Source organism: Anomaloglossus baeobatrachus, chromosome 3 (genome assembly GCF_048569485.1).
Source record: "Anomaloglossus baeobatrachus isolate aAnoBae1 chromosome 3, aAnoBae1.hap1, whole genome shotgun sequence".
Classification (NCBI taxonomy): Eukaryota; Metazoa; Chordata; class Amphibia; order Anura; family Aromobatidae; genus Anomaloglossus; species Anomaloglossus baeobatrachus.
The window spans coordinates 85,574,165-85,596,031 of NC_134355.1; the positions used below are offsets into that span (position 1 = coordinate 85,574,165).

The 21,867-nt window shown below is 41.2% G+C and overlaps 1 protein-coding gene across 1 annotated transcript in view; it reads right to left on the reverse strand.

Annotated features, from left to right (window-relative positions):
• Positions 1 to 21,867, reverse strand: part of LOC142296072 (serine palmitoyltransferase 3-like) — a 140,786-nt gene that overhangs the window by 23,099 nt on the left and 95,820 nt on the right. Inside the window, exons 7-8 of the mRNA XM_075339286.1 lie at positions 6,803 to 6,908; positions 863 to 1,082 (exon numbers count right to left, since the gene is read on the reverse strand). Coding sequence (XP_075195401.1) covers positions 863 to 1,082; positions 6,803 to 6,908 — 326 coding nt within the window. The remainder of the gene's footprint in view (positions 1 to 862; positions 1,083 to 6,802; positions 6,909 to 21,867) is intronic.

Consider the following 21,867-nt stretch of genomic DNA (forward strand, 5'->3'; position numbering starts at 1 on the left):
TTTTTGAGTTGAAGACGGCAGGAGGTGGTGAGGGATTGGATGTGTGGTATGAAGGACAAGGCAGAGTCAAAGGTCACTCCGAGGCTCCGAACTTTGGGTGCTGGTGAGAGCGTGATGTTATTTATTGTAATAGGTAGATCAGGTAGAGAGTGTAGGTGAGATGGTGGAAAGATGATCAGTTCAGTTTTGGCCACATTGAGCTTTAGGAAGCGAGAGGAAAAGAAGGAAGATACAGCCGATAGGCACTCTGGGATTCTGGACAGCAGAGAAGTGACATCTGGGCCATAATTCAATAATTCAAGCTTTATACAATATTAAGATCTCCTGGACATGAAGAGACTATTGCACTAATATTATATATATATATATATATATATATATATATATATTATATATTATATATATATATATATATATATATTATATATATATATATATATATATATATATATATATATATATATATATATATATATATATATATATATATATATATATATATATATATATTATATATATATATATATTACACACATACACACACACACATGCATATATACACATACACACATGCATATATACACATACACAACTCTCACACTACGTCATCAAAGCTGCAATGGTCAGGTCAGGCTAAGAAGAGGCGTGGGGTGTGGGGACTCAAAATACTCCTCTTAATATTAGGATTTTACAACTATTCTGATTGGAGTTTTCAAAGTACACCAGCCTCATCAGGTCTAAAGACCTATTTAATAATCTATTGTTTCTACGGAGGAACCTAGTGACAAATCTGCCTTTATTTTCAATATGGTTGGGATTTCCCTTAATACATAAAAGAAAAAAAACAAAAACAAAAGCTTACCCTTCTTCCAGCAATATATCCACCTATAGCACCAAAACTTTTGGTAAATGTTCCCATCATCACATCGATATCCGCGGGGTTCACTCCAAAGTATTCCACCACCCCTCGTCCTGTCGGCCCCACGGCTCCAATACTGTGCGCTTCGTCCAAGTACAAATAAGCTTTATACTTCTTCTTTAATGCTATTATTTCTGGAAGACGGACAATAGATCCTTCCATGCTGAATAATGCAAGCGAGAAAATTGTCAGAGCTGTATTTTGGACATATCCACTTACTTTTTGCCATCAAAATGGCTTATTTTGGGTGTTCGGTAGAATACAGTAAAACTTAAATAAGACATTGTATGTACTAAGCTTTTACTATTCCAACAGACCAAATCAGGGTTTTTAAAAGGGGTTTTCAAGTTCTGTAAAATGTATGGCCTTTTTAGGATAGGCTATCAGTTTCAGATCTGTATGGACAGGCTCTCAACACCCCAGCTAATTTGCTGTGTGAAGGGAAGGCTATGCAGAAGAGAGTGTGGTGGCCTTTATGGTTTCTATTTCTCAGTCTACCAGAACACTATACATTTAGTACTGGTTCTGCTGGAATTACAGTTATGTCCCTTTCAATTCTACAGACCTCGAAAAGCTTTCTGTGACTTTAGACAATCCCTTTTGTGCTAGAAGAGACCTAAGGACAAGAAACTGATAACACAGTGCTCTTCAAAAACAGGGAGCTCACTTGTTCGGTGATCTCTAAGCTAAGCAGTGTGCTGCTCACTGAGCAGCAGCTTGCTGGGTCAGATGTGGGGGAGGATCGTAGTAGGGAGCGGCAGGACGGTGAGGTAGGTAGCTGGGTGACAGTTAGAAAGGGGGGTAAAGGGAAAAGTACTAGGAAGGCTAGTCCTGAACTGACACACCCCAATAGGTTTGCAAACTTGGCAGATGAGGGGGATGTCATTACAGGGGTAGCATTGCTGCAGCAAGGCATGACCTCTGAACGCCAGAGGAGTGTCTGCTCCAGTAAGGGGGGGAATAGGAGTGCAGGGCAGGCAAGACAGGTACTGGTAGTGGGGGACTCAATTATTAGGGGGACAGATAGGGCAATCTGTCACAAAGACAGGGATCGCCGAACAGTGTGTTGTCTTCCTGGCGCTCGAGTTCGGCACATCGCTGATCAGGTTGACAGATTACTGGGAGGGGCTGGGGAGGACCCAGCGGTCATTGTACACATTGGCACAAATGACAAAGTTAGAGGTAGGTGGAAGGTCCTTAAAGATGATTTCAGGGAATTAGGTTGTAAGCTTAAAGCATGGACCTCAAAGGTGGTATTTTCGGAAATACTACCTGTGCCACGAGCCACACCAGAGAGGCAAAGAGAGATCAGGGAGGTTAACAGGTGGCTCAGGAATTGGTGTAGGAAAGAGGGTTTTGGGTTCCTGGAGAATTGGGCCGACTTTTCAGTTGGCTACAGATTCTATGCTAGGGATGGGCTGCATCTTAATGGGGAAGGTGCAGCTCTGCTGGGGCAGAAAATGGCTAGAAGGTTGGAGGAGTGTTTAAACTAGGAATGGGGGGCGAGGGTATTCACTTTATAGAAGGGGAATGTAGTGCAGATAGTGACCAGGGCACAAGTAATGAAATTGGGGGTGGTACGGGGGGAAGGGTTAGGACAGGTAATACAGTAAGCAGGAATACAGGTACAGAGTCATACGTAACGTGCATGTACACTAATGCCCGAAGCCTCACAAATAAGGTGGAGGAATTAGAATTAATATTGTTGGAAGAAAATTATGATATAGTGGGGATATCAGAGACATGGCTGGATGAGAGCTATGACTGGGCTGTTAATTTACAGGGTTATAGCCTATTCAGGAATGACCGTACAAATAAGCGAGGGGGAGGTGTGTGTCTATATGTAAAATCATCCTTAAAACCCATCCTGCGTGACAACATATGTGAGGGTACTGAGAATGTAGAGTCCCTATGGGTGGAGATAAGGGGGGGGAGAATAAATAATAAAATACTGATAGGGGTGTGTTATAAGACGCCGAATATTATGGAAGAGGTAGAGAATCTCCTCATAAAGCAAATTGATAAAGCAGCGAGTCTCGGAGAGGTAATTATTATGGGGGACTTTAACTATCCTGATATAAATTGGGGAACAGAAACTTGCAGTTCCAGCAAAGGAAATAGATTTTTGATAACAATGAAAGATAATAACCTTTCACAAATGGTACAGGACCCCACAAGAGGGGGAGCACTACTAGACCTTGTACTAACCAATAGGCCAGACCGCATATCAAATATACAGGTTGGGGGTTACTTGGGGAATAGTGATCACAAAATAATAAGTTTTCATGTATTCTTTAGTAAGATGTCTAGTAGAGGGGCTACAAGGACACTAAACTTCAGGAAAGCAAATTTTAAACGGTTGAGAGATGATCTTAGTGCAATAAACTGGGATGATGTACTAAGTAATAAAAGTACACAAAGCAAATGGGAGACTTTTATGAGCATCCTGAATAGGGCTTGTGCAGAAAATATACCCTATGGGAACAAACATGCTAGAAATAGGAGGAAACCCCTATGGCTAAATAGAGCTGTAAGGGAAGCAATAAAAGAAAAACAGAAAGCCTTAAAAGAATTAAAGAGGGTAGGTAGTGATGAGGCATTATATAATTATAGAAAATTAAATAAAATATGTAAAAAGCAAATTAAGTTAGCTAAGTTTGAGACAGAGAGACTCATTGCGAGAGAAAGTAAAAATAATCCTAAAATATTCTTTAACTACATAAACAGTAAAAAACTGAAAAGCGATAGTGTTGGCCCCCTTAAAAATAGTCTTGGTGAAATGGTGGAAGGGGATGAGGGTAAAGCCAACCTGCTGAATGACTTTTTTTCTACGGTTTTTATACAAGAAAATGCCATGGCAGATGACATGACCAGTGATACCATAAATTCACCCTTGAATATTACCTGCTTAACCCAGCAGGAAGTACGCCGCCGCCTCGAAATCACTAAGGTTGACAAATCTCCGGGCCCGGATGGCATACACCCCAGAGTACTGCAGGAATTGAGTTCTGTGATAGATAGACCATTATTTTTAATCTTCTCAGATTCCTTAATAACAGGGTCGGTACCGCAGGACTGGCGCATAGCAAATGTGGTGCCAATATTCAAAAAGGGGACAAAAACTGAGCCGGGAAATTATAGGCCGGTAAGTTTAACCTCTACGGTTGGTAAAATCCTTGAGGGTTTCTTGAGAGATGCTATACTGGAGTATCTCAAGAAAAATAACCTTATGACAGAGTATCAACATGGGTTTATGAGGGATCGATCCTGTCAAACTAATTTGATCAGCTTCTATGAAGAGGTAAGTTCAAGTCTGGACCAGGGAAATGCAGTGGATGTTGTGTATATGGACTTTTCAAAAGCTTTTGATACGGTGCCACACAAAAGGTTGGTACATAAAATGAGAATAATGGGGATAGGGGAAAATATGTGTAACTGGGTTAAAAACTGGCTCAGTGATAGGAAACAAAGGGTGGTTATTAATGGTACGTACTCGGACTGGGTCTCAGTTCATAGTGGGGACCACAGGGGTCAGTATTGGGCCCGCTTCTTTTCAACATATTTATAAATGACCTTGTTGGGGGCATGCAGAGTAGAATTTCAATATTTGCAGATGATACTAAACTCTGCAGGGTAATCAATATAGAGGAGGATAATTTTATATTACAGGGAGATTTATGTAAATTGGAGGATTGGGTTGAGAAGTGGCAATTGAAGTTTAATGTAGATAAATGTAAGGTCATGCACTTGGGTAGAGGAAATAACATTTATGATTATGTACTTAATTGTAGAACACTGGGTAAAACAGACACAGAAAAAGACTTGGGTGTATGGGTGGATGGTAAACTTCACTTTAGTGGACAGTGTCAGGCAGCTGCTGCCAGGGCTAATAAAATAATGGGATGTATTAAAAGAGGTATAAGTGTTCATGAAAAAAATATAGTTCTACCTCTGTACAAGTCACTAGTGCGACCGCACTTAGAATACTGTGTACAATTCTGGTCACCGATATATAAGAAGGACATAGCTGAACTGGAGAGGGTGCCGAGAAGAGCGACCAAGATTATTAGAGGAATGGGGGGGCTGCAATACCAAGACAGGTTATTAAACTTGGGGTTATTTAGTTTGGAAAAACGAAGGCTTAGGGGGGATCTAATCACAATGTATAAATATATGAGGGGACAGTACAGAGACCTTTCCAAAGATCTTTTTACACCTAGGCCTGCGACTGGAACACGGGGGCATCCGCTACGTCTTGAGGAAAGAAGGTTTAATTATAATCACAGACGAGGATTCTTTACTGTACGAGCAGTGAGACTATGGAACTCTCTGCCGCATGATGTTGTAATGAGTGATTCACTACTAACATTTAAGCAGAGCCTGGATGCCTTTCTTGAAAAATGTAATATTACCAGTTATGTATATTAGATTTTATGACAGGGTATTGATCTAGGGAACTAGTCTGATTGCCGGATGTGGAGTCAGGAAGGAATTTTTTCCCCATTGGAACTTGTTTGCCACATTGGGGTTTTTTTTGCCTTCCTCTGGATCAACATGTTAGGCTACAGGTTGAACTAGATGGACTTAGAGTCTCCCTTCAACCTTAAAAACTATGATACTATGATAAGCAGGTGTCACGGGGTATGTACTGATGGAAAAGGGGCTCCTAGGCTGACCCTAAGACTGGGACAGCTGCACTGTCCCTTATCTCTAAGGTAAGCTCAATGGTAGTAAGGTTTGAGCCCCCAGCGTGACCCTGTCTCCTGTCCAAGCCCTGATACTGCTCCCCATCACCCACCCAGGGAGCGGGCTGGAAGTTCAGTAACGAAAACCTCACAAATAGGCACAGACAAGGGTAAATGAAAACTTATGCACACAAACACAAAGGAGGGTCAGTATGTGAACTGGGAGTAACGCAAAAAGGGGTAGGAAATAAATGCATAACTGGAGAACTCACACACTACGCAGAACCGCAACGGTGATCACAATAGAACTGGATAACCACAGGAACTGAGGTAGCAGAAGCTATACCCGGCACTCAGCCCCAGAAACAAGAACCTTATAAAAGGGTGAAGGTGGCTGAGGATGGTAAATCAGCAGCCTGAGCTCCCTGCAGATGATCACAAGTCAGCAGGAATTAACTCCTGCTGTACTGGGGAGCAGTGAAGCCAGAACCAGCCAATGCCCATGACAGGCTGTGCAAATCAGGGAACCTAGGCTGTTTGTCAGACTCTGCGGTGTGAACAGAGTCCGCCGCTGCCATGACAAGTGTAACACCAAAACTGCACAACAGCAGGTTAAGAGTTAGGAGACCTTCTGGGGAGAGAAAAGAGTCTCCATGGTAGGACCCAGCTCTATTAGATAGTTATAGCATAGCTGCACTAATAGAATATTGGAAAAAGTGTTTCTTACTCCAGACAATACCCTCTAATTCATAATATATGCTTCTTACTGTACAAGTAAATAATAGCTTATAATGATAGACATGGAGTCGGTAAAAGGCTTAAATTATTTGGGTAGCCTTAATAGCCATGGTCATTTATTATCATAGGTATAAATTGAAGTGAACTAAAGGTGAAAACCTAAAAGCACAATAGGATGAAACCTGATGAAACAGGGGTGAGAGGGACAGATGAATCTCCTCACTTGGGGTGGGTGTGTGAGACACAACCACTCAGTAGGCAGAGGTGTAAATTAAAACTCTTGGTGCAGATTTTGCATGGGGACCCAAGGTCCCAGACGTGCTACAATACAAGCTTTCTATATGTTATCAGAGCCTTTGGTTCGCTCATGAACTAGGGCCCAGGTGCCACCAACACCCTACAGCTATGCTACTGTTTAGTACTAATGCCATATCTTACTTTCTTGAAGATGGGTCAATACCTGTAAATTCCTTCGACAAGGATGAGGATTTTCTTCCAGGCTCTATGAGTACGCGGTTGACCATGAACTACAGCTTCCCGCAATAACTTCTCCAGGTTCTGCATATCTAAGGAAAAAAGGTCAGATATATGAACCTCATGTACTTCACAGAAATATCCATTACCTTTTTATTATATATTTTCAAAATTGAAGTCAGCAATACATGAGTTCATAGTTGCAATTAAAGCTAACATAATATAAATGTTACAGTTATAGGGAATCTGTCAGCAGTTTTTTGCTATGTTAGCTGAAGCCAGCATGCTGCAAGGGTTAACACAAAGTTCAGGTATGCCAGTTTTGTCACAATACGATCGATCTGTTTATTTTCTATGTTTATTTAAAGTAGTAGGACCCTTATTACAGGATTAGAAACTCATGAGCAGAGCAGTTCAGCACACCCTCTGCGGTGATTGACACTTCACTGTCAATGTACAATCTTTACTGAGATCCTGATGTGGGTGGGGACAGCTACGTGGACTATGCTACATGACTAAACCTAAAAATTCAGATTGTGTCCAGAACTTCAGCCAGTAATCTAAGTGATACACCATTGGATTAAGAATCTCCTTACCTACAATGGCTGCTCTCAGAGAAGCATATGTAGGGTAAGTATGTAGGTTAATAGCATTCTGAAGCTTTCCAGAGTCTGCATTGAGAGCCTCACTGACTGAAAAATCTTTATTCCTCTCTGCAGCCTCGGTCTTTCAGTCTTTATCTACTGAGCGGTGACTGAAGCCGCAGCGGTCCACCCTCATGACTGTCAGCCAGCGGCTGTTGGGAGGAAAAAAACGGATTTCCTCCCAGCAGCAGGGCTCTTTGTGTAGGTGCTGGGAAGATACAGAACACTATTAACCTGAAGATTAACTTCATATCTGCAGGTTAACAGTGTTTTTTTACATGACAGTTTATTTTTAAGAGCATATATGACTTGACTAACTCTAGTAGTGATAATGAGACAAAAAAAAATATTATTATTAGATAACATTATGGGAGGGAAGGTCAGTGTGCTGGGGCCCCAACAATTCCCAGAAAGAAATGGCCACGTGACTTAAAAGGGATGTTCTCAAGTTGTTAGATTGCTCTAATTAGTTAGACAGCATCAAAATAAGCAAGTTTGCAATAGACTTGCTTTTTCTTACATAGTTACTTAGGTTGAAAAAAGACCTAGGTCCATCTAGTTCAACCTTCCTCCACCAGTTCTACATTTAGTCACAAAGTCATTTATAACCAACAATGTTTTGTGTACTGAGGAAATCATCCAGCCCTTTTTTAAAAGCTGTTATAGTATCTGCCATTACTACCTCTTGTGGTAGTGTATTCCACAGTCTGACCGCTCTAACTGTAAAGAACCCTTTCCTATTTAGGTGTCGGAATCGCTTTTCTTCCACTCGCAGTAGACTCAGAACAAAACACTGATAGGGTAAGTTCACACAGTGCGTTTTTGCGCAGTTTTCGGGTGCGTTTTTGCTCAGAAAACTGCATGACTTTGCTTCCCCAGCAAAGTCTATGAGTTTTCATTTTTGCTGTCTGCACACAGCGTTTTTTTTCAGCTGCGTTTTTGTGGTGCCACAAAAACGCAGCATGTCAATTATTTCCGCGTTTTTCACTGCGCATTTCATCCATTGAGTGCAATGGGATGTTGAAAGACGCAATGAGAAACGCAAATAGGTGCGTTTCTAAGAGCAAAAACACAGCTATAAACGCAGGAGGTGGGTAGTAAAGTGACATGTACAGGAAGAGGATTCCTTCTGTCAGTAAACACAGAAGCGTGAATTCTGCCGGTACAGTCACCGCCGCGTCTACCTCCAGTCCTGTGCATGTCTGCTGCCGTGCGGCGTCATGTACGGGCAGGAGGTGGAAGCGGCTGCGAAAACAAAAGTGAACAATAGAAAAAAAAAAAATGTCATACTCACCTGTCTGTAGGGTTCCGGTGCCATGCCCGCTCCTAGCTCCTCCTCCCGGTACCGCCGCTCCGGGTGTGTGCAGTCTCCCCGGGTACGTATGCCTGCAGGATGCAGGACCTGGTGATGGATCACCTGATGCAGTCACCTGACGCATCAGCTGATCGCAAGTCTCGGGGTGACGCCAGCGCCCGGCCGGTTTAACCTATCAGCGGATGCGTCAGGAGACTTCATCCCTCATTACCGGCAGCTCCTGCAGAGATCGGACGGGATCAGACTCCGGTCCAGGAGCTGCCGGTAATCAGCACATTAGTATTTTTTTTTTTTTTGCACCGATGCATCTGCTGATTGTATAAACAGCTTTTATACAAATCAGCTGATGTGTGATGTGATTCAGGCACTTGAACCTGACATCATCAGATTGGTATGCCTTCCAGCAAACCGATCAGATGATATTGGATCCAGATTGGACGGCGTGGGACCCTTGACCCAGGATTACTGCGGAGGGGGGGGGTTCTTTATTTCAATAAAGATGGAGTCACTAATTGTGTTGTGTTTTATTTCTAATAAAAAAAAAAACACAACACACAGAAAAATATTTTTATCTTTACTAGAAATTCATGGTGGCCATGCCTAATATTGGCGTGACACCATGAATTTCGGGCTTAGGGCCAGCTGATAATATACAGCTAGCCCTAACCCCATTATTACCCAGTGAGCCACCCGGCATCAGGGCAGCTGGAAGAGTTGGATACAGCGCCAGAAGATGGTGCTTCTATGATAGCGCCATTTTCTGGGGTGGCGGCGGACTGCAATTCGCAGCGGGGGTGCCCAGAAAGCATGGGCACCCTGCACTGTGGATTCCAATCCCCAGCTGCCTAGTTGTACCCAGCTGGACACAAAAATTAGGCGAAGCTCACATCATTTTTTTTTTTTTTTTTTTTTAATTATTTCATGAAATTCATGAAATAATTACAAAAAAGGCTTCTCTATATTTTTGGTTCCCAGCCGGGTACAAATAGGCAGCTGGAGGTTGGGGGCAGCCCATACCTGCCTGCTGTACCCGGCTAGCATACAAAAATATGGCAAAGCCCACGTCATTTTTTTTGTTTGGGGGGGGGGGCAAAGAAATCCTGCATACAGTCCTGGAAGGAGGATGCTGAGCCTTGTAGTTCGACAGCTGCTGTCTGCTCTCCTACATACACTATTGGATGGAGGATGCTGAGCCTTGTAGGTCTGCTCCCCTTGAATCTCCCTCCAGCATACAGTCCTGGATGGAGCATGCTGAGCCTTTTGGTTCTGCAGCTGTCTGCTCTCCTGCATATACTAGTGGAGAATGAAAAACATATTGAAGAAGGAAATGACATCAGACCTTTTTTTTGTTCACTGATAAACGCATAAAAGACGCAGTAAGCAAAAACGCAGCAAAAAACGCACCAAATCGCGGCAAAACGTGCGCGTTTTTTGACGCGTTTTTTTGACGCGGGTGCGTTTGTGCATATAAACAATATATTACTACAATTCTATTAACCAAACCAGTCATTCGAGGAGAGCCGCCCTTCATGAAACTAAACTAGAAAGTGAGGAGACTGTAAGGAGATTGCTGTGCTCTGAGCTGCTCACGAGACATCTTCAGAATACTCTTACTATAATGTACCCAAACTAGGCATATGAAGAGTAACTTATTTCAAGGATATCTTCAATGCTTCCTTTTATATTTATATTATAATTACATTCAACGAGCATTACATCCTCAAAGCCAATGCAATAATAAACCCATCACTGTATTTGTCATAATGGGATTAAGTTCAGGCTTGAGGTGTCCTCATAAATTCTATTAGTCCCAGAAGATCAGATACAAAATATATTGAACAGCATCAGCACTTGTAGCAGTAGGATTACCCCTAGGAGAGAATCTGGTACAGTAATCGAGAGGTGTTCCTTTCCAAACAAGTCTAATCTTATTAATGTAATGCCCTACAGTAGATTCCTCAGGTCTCCACTTAATTCAACAGCTTTTAGAGTAGCTCATATTTAACCTGTGCCAAAAAGGTCTAGGGTGCATTTCTTCTCCTCATATTTAGAATTATTTTCCTGGAACAGCTCCCTACCCCACATGCAACAATGGTCACATCACAATGCAATATATCAAACAGTGGAATATCCTATATTGTATATGATATATTTAGGTGTATGCAATTTGTGTAGTGCAAAAAAAATGTAAAGTTAACCTCTAGGTGGCGATAAGTGTCCTAACAAACTGTAGGTGTGCGCCTAAGGCCCCTTTTACACATCAGTTTTTTGCCATCAGTGACAATCTGTCGAATTTTGAAAAAAACTGATCCGGCAACTAATGTCGCTGGATCAGTTTTTTTCTCATCGACTTGTATTAGCGACGGATTGCGACGGATGGCCTTACATTTCATCCGTCGAAAAATGTTTGTCAGTTGGACGGAGACGGAGGCCAAAGTAACTTTTTTTGTTTACGTCGAAAAACGGACCGTGATGGATCTATCACCATACGTCGTTTGGTAGAATGGAAGCCTATTGGCGCAGGATCAGTCGTCATCCGTCAAATGACGTAATCCGGCTACTGATACCATTTTTTTAAACGGAGCATGCTCCAATTAGTATTTAGCCCCAAACTAGTCGGATCCGTCGAAAAACAGATCCGTTGCATCAGTTTAGCCACAATCTGCGACGGATCCATCGAGAAAACGGATTGTGACTGATGGCAAAAAACTGATATGTGAAAGGGGCCTAAGGGTGGTGAGTGAACACTGTGCAATGCCTAGTGAAGGGTCTAAAGGCATTAGAGACTATGTGGCTTTTAGGCCGGGTCAGGCGTGCATATAGTATCAGATATGAGAGAATCCAATACTATATACTAATGATACTGGGACGAAACTCTGCTGCAATGTGAGCCAAGTGTCACTCGCTGTGATCTACTACCCTTGCATGTAAGAATTGGATTACAGGTGAGGAGAAGGAGAGATTAATTTCTCCATTGCCTGTCTTAGTGTATATCTGTGACTGCACTCGGATGTTATCAGAGTGCAGTCTGATGTTTTTGCACACAGCCATTGACTTAAATAGGTGCTAGCCATTCAATATACGCAGCCAATTGCAGCAGGCAGCCATTTTTTCTCATGCAGAATCAGCATGAGAAAAGAAAAATAAAAAAGAACCCTGGTTGGCACTACTCCATAGAACATTGGAGAGAGTGCTATCCGATAAAACATCACATAGCCCCCCGTTCATGTTATGTGTAAATGTGAGCGAACCCTTATCTATAACTTTATCATATAAAAAGCATATTTGGAACTAAAAAATATTTTCCAACATGTCTCTTTGTCTACGCACATGTAAAAATGCTTCACAGTGTCGAATATCACACATTTCCGTGAAGAGTTTGCAGTAGAGACAGTATTGTGCGAATTCCAGAAATGTCAGTGCACAATGAAATTTTATGAGTCAAGACATTTCTCCAAGAAAGCAAAGGAATAGCCTACACCATGTGATGTATCAAAGGGCAGACATAAGAAAGAGCGGGAATATCCAGTGATGAAAGAAATTCGGATTTCATCCAATATGGCGGCACAGACACAATGGGCCACGATGAATGTTAACGTATCAAAAAGTTACAGTTTACATCACAGATGTAATTAAATTTTTACAACAGTAAAAATACCATAATTGAGATATAACAGAGTATCAGGGTGTGATCCAACTAGCGGCATGGCATCAATTTATAATGAAAGCCATGACGCGGTAACACAATCAGGGGCGGATTAGGAGTATCCATAGCCCCTTGTAGAGGAAGGCGAGGCCCGCCAGCCCCAATCACGTCACATGATTCCATTGATAGGTCACGTGGGTAACACACGGCTGGTCTGATGCACATCTTCAAATGCAAAACGAGAGCAACAGCGCCGCTCTATTTTTTTTTTCCCCTTACGTACAGCGCTATACATTATAGAACAGGGGGTGGGCAATTAATTTTCCAGAGTAGCCACATGAGACACAGTGACTGTTGTTGGGGGCCAATCCAATAAGCTGAAATTAATTCAGCCAATATTACCATATAATATTAAAATAAAAAAATATATATTTAGGATCACTTAAAAGGGAACAAGTCATGCAAATAAACTTTATTAACCTGGAGATATGGGGTTAGTCTGCAGGTTAATAGCGTTTGGATCCTGGTGCCTGCACATCGACCGCTGCTGCCAGGAGGAAATTAACTTTATTCCTCCAGGCAGCATTCGGGTTTCAGTGATGGGGAAGGAGCCGGTTCAGTCATTGCTCAGTTCATAGTGAGTGGAAGCTGTAACCGCGCTACACACACTGAGTGACAGCCGGGTTTAATGCTGAGCGGCTGTCAGTCAGTGTGGGGGCTGTGGTAACAGCCACTGCTCTCAATACATTGTATGACCCATTACATAGCCCACTATATACAGTGTGAGCCCCCACATAGCCTCCCATTATACAGTGCAAGCCCCCCCATCACCCCTATATACAGTATGAGACCCTAAATAGCTTAGTACAGTATGAGCCCCCACATCGCCCCCTATTTACAATGTGAGCCCTATATAGTCCCCTATATACAGCATTTGCTAACACATATCCTTCCTATATTCAGTATGAGCCCCTATATAGCACCAGGGCTAGCTAACAGCTATGAAGGGAAGGTCTACAGATGGTGACTTATGTGACTAGCACCACACAGAAGAGCAGATCTAAATGAGGGTAAAGGAGGAATCCATGGATCTTGGTACACTGCTTCGGTGTGATATCTGAGGAATAACGTTCACTGTCACTATACCTGTAATGGAGGCTCTGGTGTCACTACTGTTGATGGGGGGGGTGGGGGGGGGGTTTGACAGAAAAGGTTGGGAGCCTCTGGTCTAGGGTAATAGATTAATAGCAAACTAAAATATTTGTAGTGTCCACTAGAGGTAAAGTCAGGAGCTAACATTGTACTATTTTTTATTTTTTTAGCTAAAAATAAATTTTAGCAACTGGATCAGCATTTTCATCATGAGGTTCTCTCATTAGGACATCATGGACACACTAGAAGGAGCCCAACAGCTTTAGTACTGGTAAATCCCAACCATAAATATATTGGTCAGTTGGCATTTAATGCAACAAGTGCATATACTGGAAAAAAAACAAACAAAAAAACTATTATATTATATAAAAGGAATAATTAGAAAAAAAATGCTCTCTACATGTTCATAATGAAAACGAAGACTCAGGTGTCTGCACAGGTCTATATATACCGTAAATGTGTGACTCTGTTAGTGCAACAACGTCCCTTCATCCAGTGACACATGATTTTACTAGAAGTGCAGGTCATCGTCTGATCGTGTATATACAGTCAGTGACTTAAAGGTTACTTAGGAAATTGCATCACCAAAGTCACACATACACTGCAACACTAAGTGCACACCCAAGAGTTTGATAATATAGTATTTTAAACAATGTGCTGAAAGGCCACTACTGTTTATTTTTTCCAACTATTTAGAAACAAATATGAAAGGAAAAAGGGGAGACATGGGCACTAATGTTCTGATAGCAAAGATGATTAATTTTTGCTAAATGTAACCATGAAATTTAGGAACAGTAATTGGTCGTATATAGGTGCAAGGAGTTTGTATGTTCTCCCCGTGTTTGCGTGGGTTTCCTCCGGGTACTCCGGTTTCATCCCACACTCCAAAGACATACTGATAGGGAATTTAGATTGTGAGCCCCAATGGGGACAGTGATCCTGATTTATGTAAAGCGCTGCGGAATATGTTAGCGCTATATAAAAATAAAGATTTATTTGTATAGGTACTTAGTAATGTAATTCTATTTTTTTTTAACTAATAAAGACATGCATAATCTGATATATTTGAAAATATGCTAATAAATCATTGGAAAAATCCTCAATATCTTTAATTTTAAACTACGTTTTACAGATCTGCTACGCTCTAGTGTATTAGGCTATTATAGGCGATGTTTCAATAAACACAACATGATTTAAAGCCATATACCAGGCTTATGTTACTTGTCTCCATTTTATATGTTATGATGTTTAAAAAGTATAACTAAAATAATAGAATGTTATTATACTACAGTCTCAGTAAAGCCTTTTAGATTGTAGGGGTCTGCGTCCTAGACCCCTCCGACCACTCAGGCCACTGAGCAGAAGCGCTTAGCTAATGTACTCAGATAGCTTTTTATTGGGCCCGTACACCATGGTGCATGCACGGATCTATTTAGCTGAGTGATTCTGCACTGAGGTTGTACAGATCAGTAGGGGTCTCAGGACCCTCACGGATTAACAGGGCTTTTAATGTGAGTCTATCATGTTTTTGATTTGAAATCTGAGTACAGCATGATGTAGAGGTTAAGACACTGTATTCAGTGATGTATCACTTATTATAGTGTGTGTGTTTGGTGTGTGTGTGTTTGGTGTGTGTGTGTTTGGTGTGTGTGTGTGTTTGGTGTGTGTGTGTTTGGTGTGTGTGTGTTTGGTGTGTGTGTGTTTGGTGTGTGTGTGTTTGGTGTGTGTGTGTTTGGTGTGTGTGTGTTTGGTGTGTGTGTGTTTGGTGTGTGTGTGTTTGGTGTGTGTGTGTTTGGTGTGTGTGTGTTTGGTGTGTGTGTGTTTGGTGTGTGTGTGTTTGGTGTGTGTGTGTTTGGTGTGTGTGTGTTTGGTGTGTGTGTGTTTGGTGTGTGTGTGTTTGGTGTGTGTGTGTTTGGTGTGTGTGTGTTTGGTGTGTGTGTGTTTGGTGTGTGTGTGTTTGGTGTGTGTGTTTGGTGTGTGTGTGTTTGGTGTGTGTGTGTTTGGTGTGTGTGTTTGGTGTGTGTGTTTCCACCCGAAAGCTACCACTGTAAAAGCTATTTTTTTTTATGAAAAGATTAACATTCCAGTACTCTAGACGGTGATCAAACTTCAGGAGGGTCCTTAATTTTTTAAGTCAATAAAACAGAAGGATCTGAAAAAGGGTAGGTTTTATGAGACAAAAAGGGCTATAGTCATGTGACATTTAAAAGAATTATAGTTCAACATGTTTTGTACTTTTTGCACTGTGAACAGGGTCTTTTTATATACAAATTTGTCAATTATAAGAGTTTGTATCCCCCAATTCACTTATTATGGGCAATATAAAACAGGACTCTCAAAAGTTATAAAGAATATAGGGTCAACCTCTACTTAATGTTGTCATGGTAATAACTTAAAATTCATACTTTTGATATATGTATAAAAAGTGAATCTTAAAAAAAAAAAAAAAAAAAAAAAAAATCACAATGGGCTACCGCAAATATTTGCCAAAATCTATCTATAAACATTTGATGAACACAGTCAATTCAGGCTTTGTTTATTGATTCTACAAGAAAAAAAAAAAGTTTCTTCAAAGCACCATCATGATTTTAGAGTTGTCAAATATATGGAAGAATAAAAAAAAAAAAAAAAAGTGTGGAAGGAACATATCTCACCACATCTTGTAAAGGGCACATCAAGGTGGTTTGAGTGTGCAGGAGAAACCGGCAAATGTCAAGTGTCAAATAGAATTTAAGGCTGGAAGTCAGTGACGTGTAGGCACAACATCAAGTTACAGATTTAATAGATAAGCTGGAAATGTGTGCATGTGAAGAAGTTTAAACTATTCTGAGCTTTCCAAGATGAAAAAAGACCATGATTAGTGTTTTGGGATACGATGGTTGGTTTCATACGGTTGACTTCCACGCTCCAAGTATGGACCAAAATGTTTGGACATCTTGAACACCCGCCTCGAACTCAACGCCCTTATAAACGTGTATATGAAGCTCTTGAGTTCAGGACAGTAGACCCCAAGTTGGTTGGACCATCGTGGCTCATATTTGATCGGTGGATGTTGAACACATAATTCTGTCCTAATACTAAGATCACATGATCAGATATTGATCTCAATTTGAACTAATATACAAAGTTCACTAGAGAGGGGAGATGAAATACAATCTCCTTCTGTTGTATACCAAGTTTGACAAACCAACAAGAGGAGCTTCAAAAGCTCCACAGATAATCTCATTAGGAACTAAATTCGGAACATACCGCCATTAGAGTTAATTTCACGGATATTATAAAAGGATGTTACTGAAAACAAAAACAATAGCAAGAAAGTTTATAAAAACAAAAAGGTAACATGCATATGTTTCCGATAGATGGAGAGTTGGCCCTCAAAATAATTTCCACAGATGAACCCATATGAGGTGTCCTGAGTGAACTTATGCCAACCCCATCAGCATGGAACTTATACACAGCTAAAGTCAAGCTGGCTGCCTCAAATCTGTTCAGTCACACTCCTAATTGCCTTAAAATTCCCTTTCCTAGCACTATCACTACCAATAATGTAAAGCAAGTCCTCTAAATGTCCTCAGTCATCTGCATGGAGAAAAAGGAGGACTTGTCACCTCTCTTGGAAAGCCTCTAAATAATTATCCCCATTATATGCCAAATTGGATCATCTTTTCTGCATTGCATCATTTCTTGGCGATTATTGTAAACAAATGTTTGAACACCATGAAAGCTTGTTACAAACTATTATCGTTTCCCAACAGTCTGTCACTGTCCAATCAATATAGTGGCGTATATATACTGTAGAGAGTGGAATTTAAAAACCTGTTGTGTCACGGGTTGATTAGTCAATGAAAAGAGCTTCAAAAGTCCAGTAAAAACCAAGTCCATTTAGAGCATACAGATGTGGCCAAGTTTATCATAACTCACAATGCGCCATCATCATCACAGAAAGGTCTTCTGAAGAGGATTAAGGTAACTTAACATTGCATGAGTCATTGACTGATGTGAAATTACACTTATGTGCCGTGATATCTGAGTGCGGTGTTATCAGAGTCAAGGTAACCTTTGTTAGCTCTGTATCACTTACAATTAGGATTCATTTCAATAGAACAAGAAAGCTACATTATATTTGAAAAAAAAAAAAAAAAAAAAAAATTTATAAAATTTCTAACAATTAAAAGTAGACGTGCACATGTTCTCTTTAGATGGAGGGTCGGCCCTCAACTGAAAATCCCTTTGTACATATCAACGAACTACACATACTTATCTAATTCCAGCCTAGCTGCCTCAAATTTTTTTTCTACACACCTTGATTTACACAAAATACTATTTTCCTAGTACTATAAATAAAAATGATGGTTGTGAGTAAGCTCACTAATGGGCTCAGTCATCTTAATGGAGAAAGGAAGGTGTGCTTCGATGTTAGGAGACGTTACCTATCCTCGCGTAAAACTGTTTTAGTAAAATTAATACATAATGCCATAATATACCAGGTTTGTACAGTTTTTTTTTTAAAATTCTTGACTGTGCTATTATTGTGTTGTTGTCAAAATTAACATGGATGGCTGGGTGAGTTACCTGATACAATCAGTCTAAAAAAGGCTGAAAATCAAAGGAAAGCAAATTGGGTCTTATCTGAGTTAGGAGATGGGCGAGACACTGAAAACGGCTCACTTTCAGGGGTTGTGACAGTCACAACCACTATGATAACGTAGAACACAGCCGCTGCAGCCCCACATGGAAGGGGAATTCAAATTGGTGCAGAAGGGTTAATGCCGCACTGCCATGAATAAGAGGAAACTCCAGGCGTTTCGAAGATATTCATTCCATGTGATTTTGACCTGATGAAGGAGATCTCTCCGAAACGCACTGTTAAAATCACCATCGAATCTCTCGGAATTTCATCTTATGCATAGCAGTGCGGCATTAACCCTTCTGCACCAGTTTGAATTCACTGATACAGTCAGTCAATGTCATTGTCCAATCAGTGGAAGATACACCTCTTTGACAAGGGGGGATAGTAACTCCCAGTTGTCAATTTATTCATAATTTTTTTTGGTGGAACAACAGAGTAACAGCACAGAATTATAAGAAAAGATGCTGCAAAATTGTATCATACAAAAAAAAATCCTAGTTTTTATTACAACAAATGTGTTATGAGAGCCAAGTAGTTCTCCTTAACATAAAGGGTAATGTAGTATACATCTATAATGAAACCCATCTGCTAAAAAATAGAATTCTTCTTTATTACAGATTATTGTATCTTTAGAACTTTAAAATCCAAGGTTCAGCAAATTTTTCTAAAATATTCAACTTGCGGTGAAAAAAAACAATTTGGTTTGAATTGCAGGTCCTCCAATCGCCCTGAAAAGATGTGTCTAACGCTCACAGGTCAGGTTTCCCATGGTTGTAGCCAACCTCTTTCAAAGTCTTTAAAGGGAACCTGTCAGGTGCAAAATACACCCGGGAACCACGAGCAGTTCTGAGTGTATATTGCTAATCCCTGCCTAACTGTCCCTGTATACACTAGCATAGATAAAGGGATCTTTAGAAAAAGTATTTCTAAAGATCGTTTATGATAATTAGCACAGGGACTAGTCATAAGGGTGTTCCTTCCACCAACTAGTCCGCCCCCTAAGCATATTGGCACGCTCACAGGGGCGTGCTAACATGCTATTCAATGCCCAGCAGTGATGCATGTACCTGTGCACCACCTCAGACGCCGCATTTAGGCTCAGTGCACATCATCAGAAATCTGGTCAAATAAATACATTTTCTAGATACAGGGACAGTTGGGCAGGGATTAGCAATATGCACCCAGAACTGCTCGTGGTTCTGGGTGCATATTGCACCTTACAGGTTCCCTTTAAGGCAAACACAGCCTTTGTAACATCACAGTGACCTCATCATAGAAACAGATGGTAACCAGACAGTAACCAAGAGCCTTTAATAACACAGAGCACTGACCGACACATCCAAGCTTTTCACCAAAGCTCTTACGCTAGAATACAGGCATAAACGTATTGAAAAGTTGGACCATTGTTGCTCAACTTCACAACTTTGTGACTTTTGGGTTGTTTACAACAGTTTAAGGCTGCTTTCACACTACGTCTTTTTAACATGCGTCCTGAACGTTTTTTTGCTGCAAAAGCGGATCCTGCTTTTACAGCAAAAAACGCATGCAAACGCATGTGTTACTTTGCAGGATCCTGTCACTGGATGTTTAGGGGCGGGCATTGGAGTCATGTGATCGGGAGTGATGGGAACTAAACGTGCCAGACTGGGAGCCGGCTTCTTACAACTGCGGAGGTTCGTAACCAAGGTAAACATCGGGTATACTTGCTTGGATACCCGATATTTACTTTGGTTACGAGCGTCTGCAGCTGCTAGGAGCCGGGCTCCCTGCACACGTAACCAACGTAAACATCGAGTAACTAAGATAAGTGGTTACCCGATATTTACCTTGGTTACGAGTGTCCGCAGCTCTCAGGTGGAGGAGAGGGAGGGGGAGAGACAGAGAGTTAGGAGAGAGAGGGACTGATCACGCGAGACTGGTTCTGGGCATGCTCAGTAGAGCAAGCAGGATCCTGTCTATCAGCATGCCAGCGTTCACATGCGTTTGCATGCTGTTTAGTCAGGATCCAGCGATTTGCATTATTTGGACGCAGCTCAAAAACGCTACATGTAGCGTTTTTGAAAGATGTTAAAAAACTGCAAGTCGCTGGATCCTCACTATAACGCACGCAAACACAGGTGATCGCATGTTAACGCGAGTCCATTGCAAATGCATTGAAATGAAAATGCATTTGCACTGGATCAGTTTTTGCGTTAAAAAAACGTTCAGGACGCATGTTAAAAAGACGTAGTGTGAAAGCAGCCTTATTCTGCTACATTGAAATGGGCGAAGCTGGGAGGGGCCAGGGCGCAGTGAGACGCAACCACATCCACCCAACAACTTAATCAACCGTGCTGGCATTTTGTACTCTAGAAATGCTACTCCAGTCTCTGCCTGGAGAAGCATTACAGGGGCTGCGCATGCGATTCAGAAGACACACTGAATTTATTAAATGTCGTGGGTTCTTAATTCAATGCCTTTTACCGAGTGTGTGCTTCGCCAGTTTTAAAGGAGTTGGCTCCTTCATGGTTTTTTTTTTGTTTTTTTTTTTTAATAAATTAAAATAATGATCCAAAAATTATCCCTCTGTCATTTGTGATGAAGCAGACCATTCTGTGCAGAATGCTAACTCAAACTAAATGGTATCAGAAGTAACATCATCCTGCAGTAACCAAAACAAGTCATGCCATATATTCAATAACGCTCTCCACTTTATCACAGCAACTGCACTTGCCAGAAGCAAGAGAGCCCAGATGTGGTCTGATTTTGGTAGTGCTCCTACCCAGATGGTGATATTAGCGCTTCTTCTACCACATTCTTGGCTGTAGTACAGAATTTCTTCCTTTACACTGCCCCATTTCTTTGTTTTACTTACATTTTCTACAACACTAGATAAACGTTTGACAATCTTTTCAACTCCATTTATAAAACTGAGAAATGCTAGGTAATACAGGTACATGCACAGAAGGGGAAAAATGTGGCAGCTCACCACAATGTAGGTGTGGTGTATACAGTTTTTAAACTTGATTTGTACTAAAAGGAGTGCAAAAACTAAAATTTTCTCTGTACTCAGCCCTGTGAGCCGCTTGCAGTGTTTCAATGGCTCGCACTGGGGGGTAACAACAGCGTTAATTGGAGGTGGTGTGCACAAAAAATGATCAATAGATCCCACCCTCCCTCTCCGCAAATGCTCTCTTGATGACTGGCTGTTTGTAGATGGAGAGCTGAATTGTCCAATTAGTGCATTCCAATGGGGTTTAGATCAAGTCTAGATCCCGAACTGAACTTTAAAGTCCCGGCTGAACCCGGCGAACCCGAACTTCCATGCGTCCGCTCATCTTTATGGACAAGGAGACGCATCATCAGAGCATTCTACACTCAGGTGGTGCTGTCCCAAGAAAGTGCTATCTGAGCATGAAAAAGCCGTGAGCCGATTGCATTTATCTCTTCTCCAGTCTCTGCCAATTTGTCTCACACAATAAAGTGCTGGATGGGATTTGTAAAAACTCGCGAGTGACGAGGATTTTCTTTTCTGGAGGAATTTTTTAATGCATTCAACACAAGTTGTGTCTAGAAAAGTTCACACTTGACTTGGATTTGTTTGATGGACAATATAGAGTGAATAATGGCGACTGCAGTTTTCCTTTTTTTGAACTAAGGACATAATATAATTTTTCAATTCTTT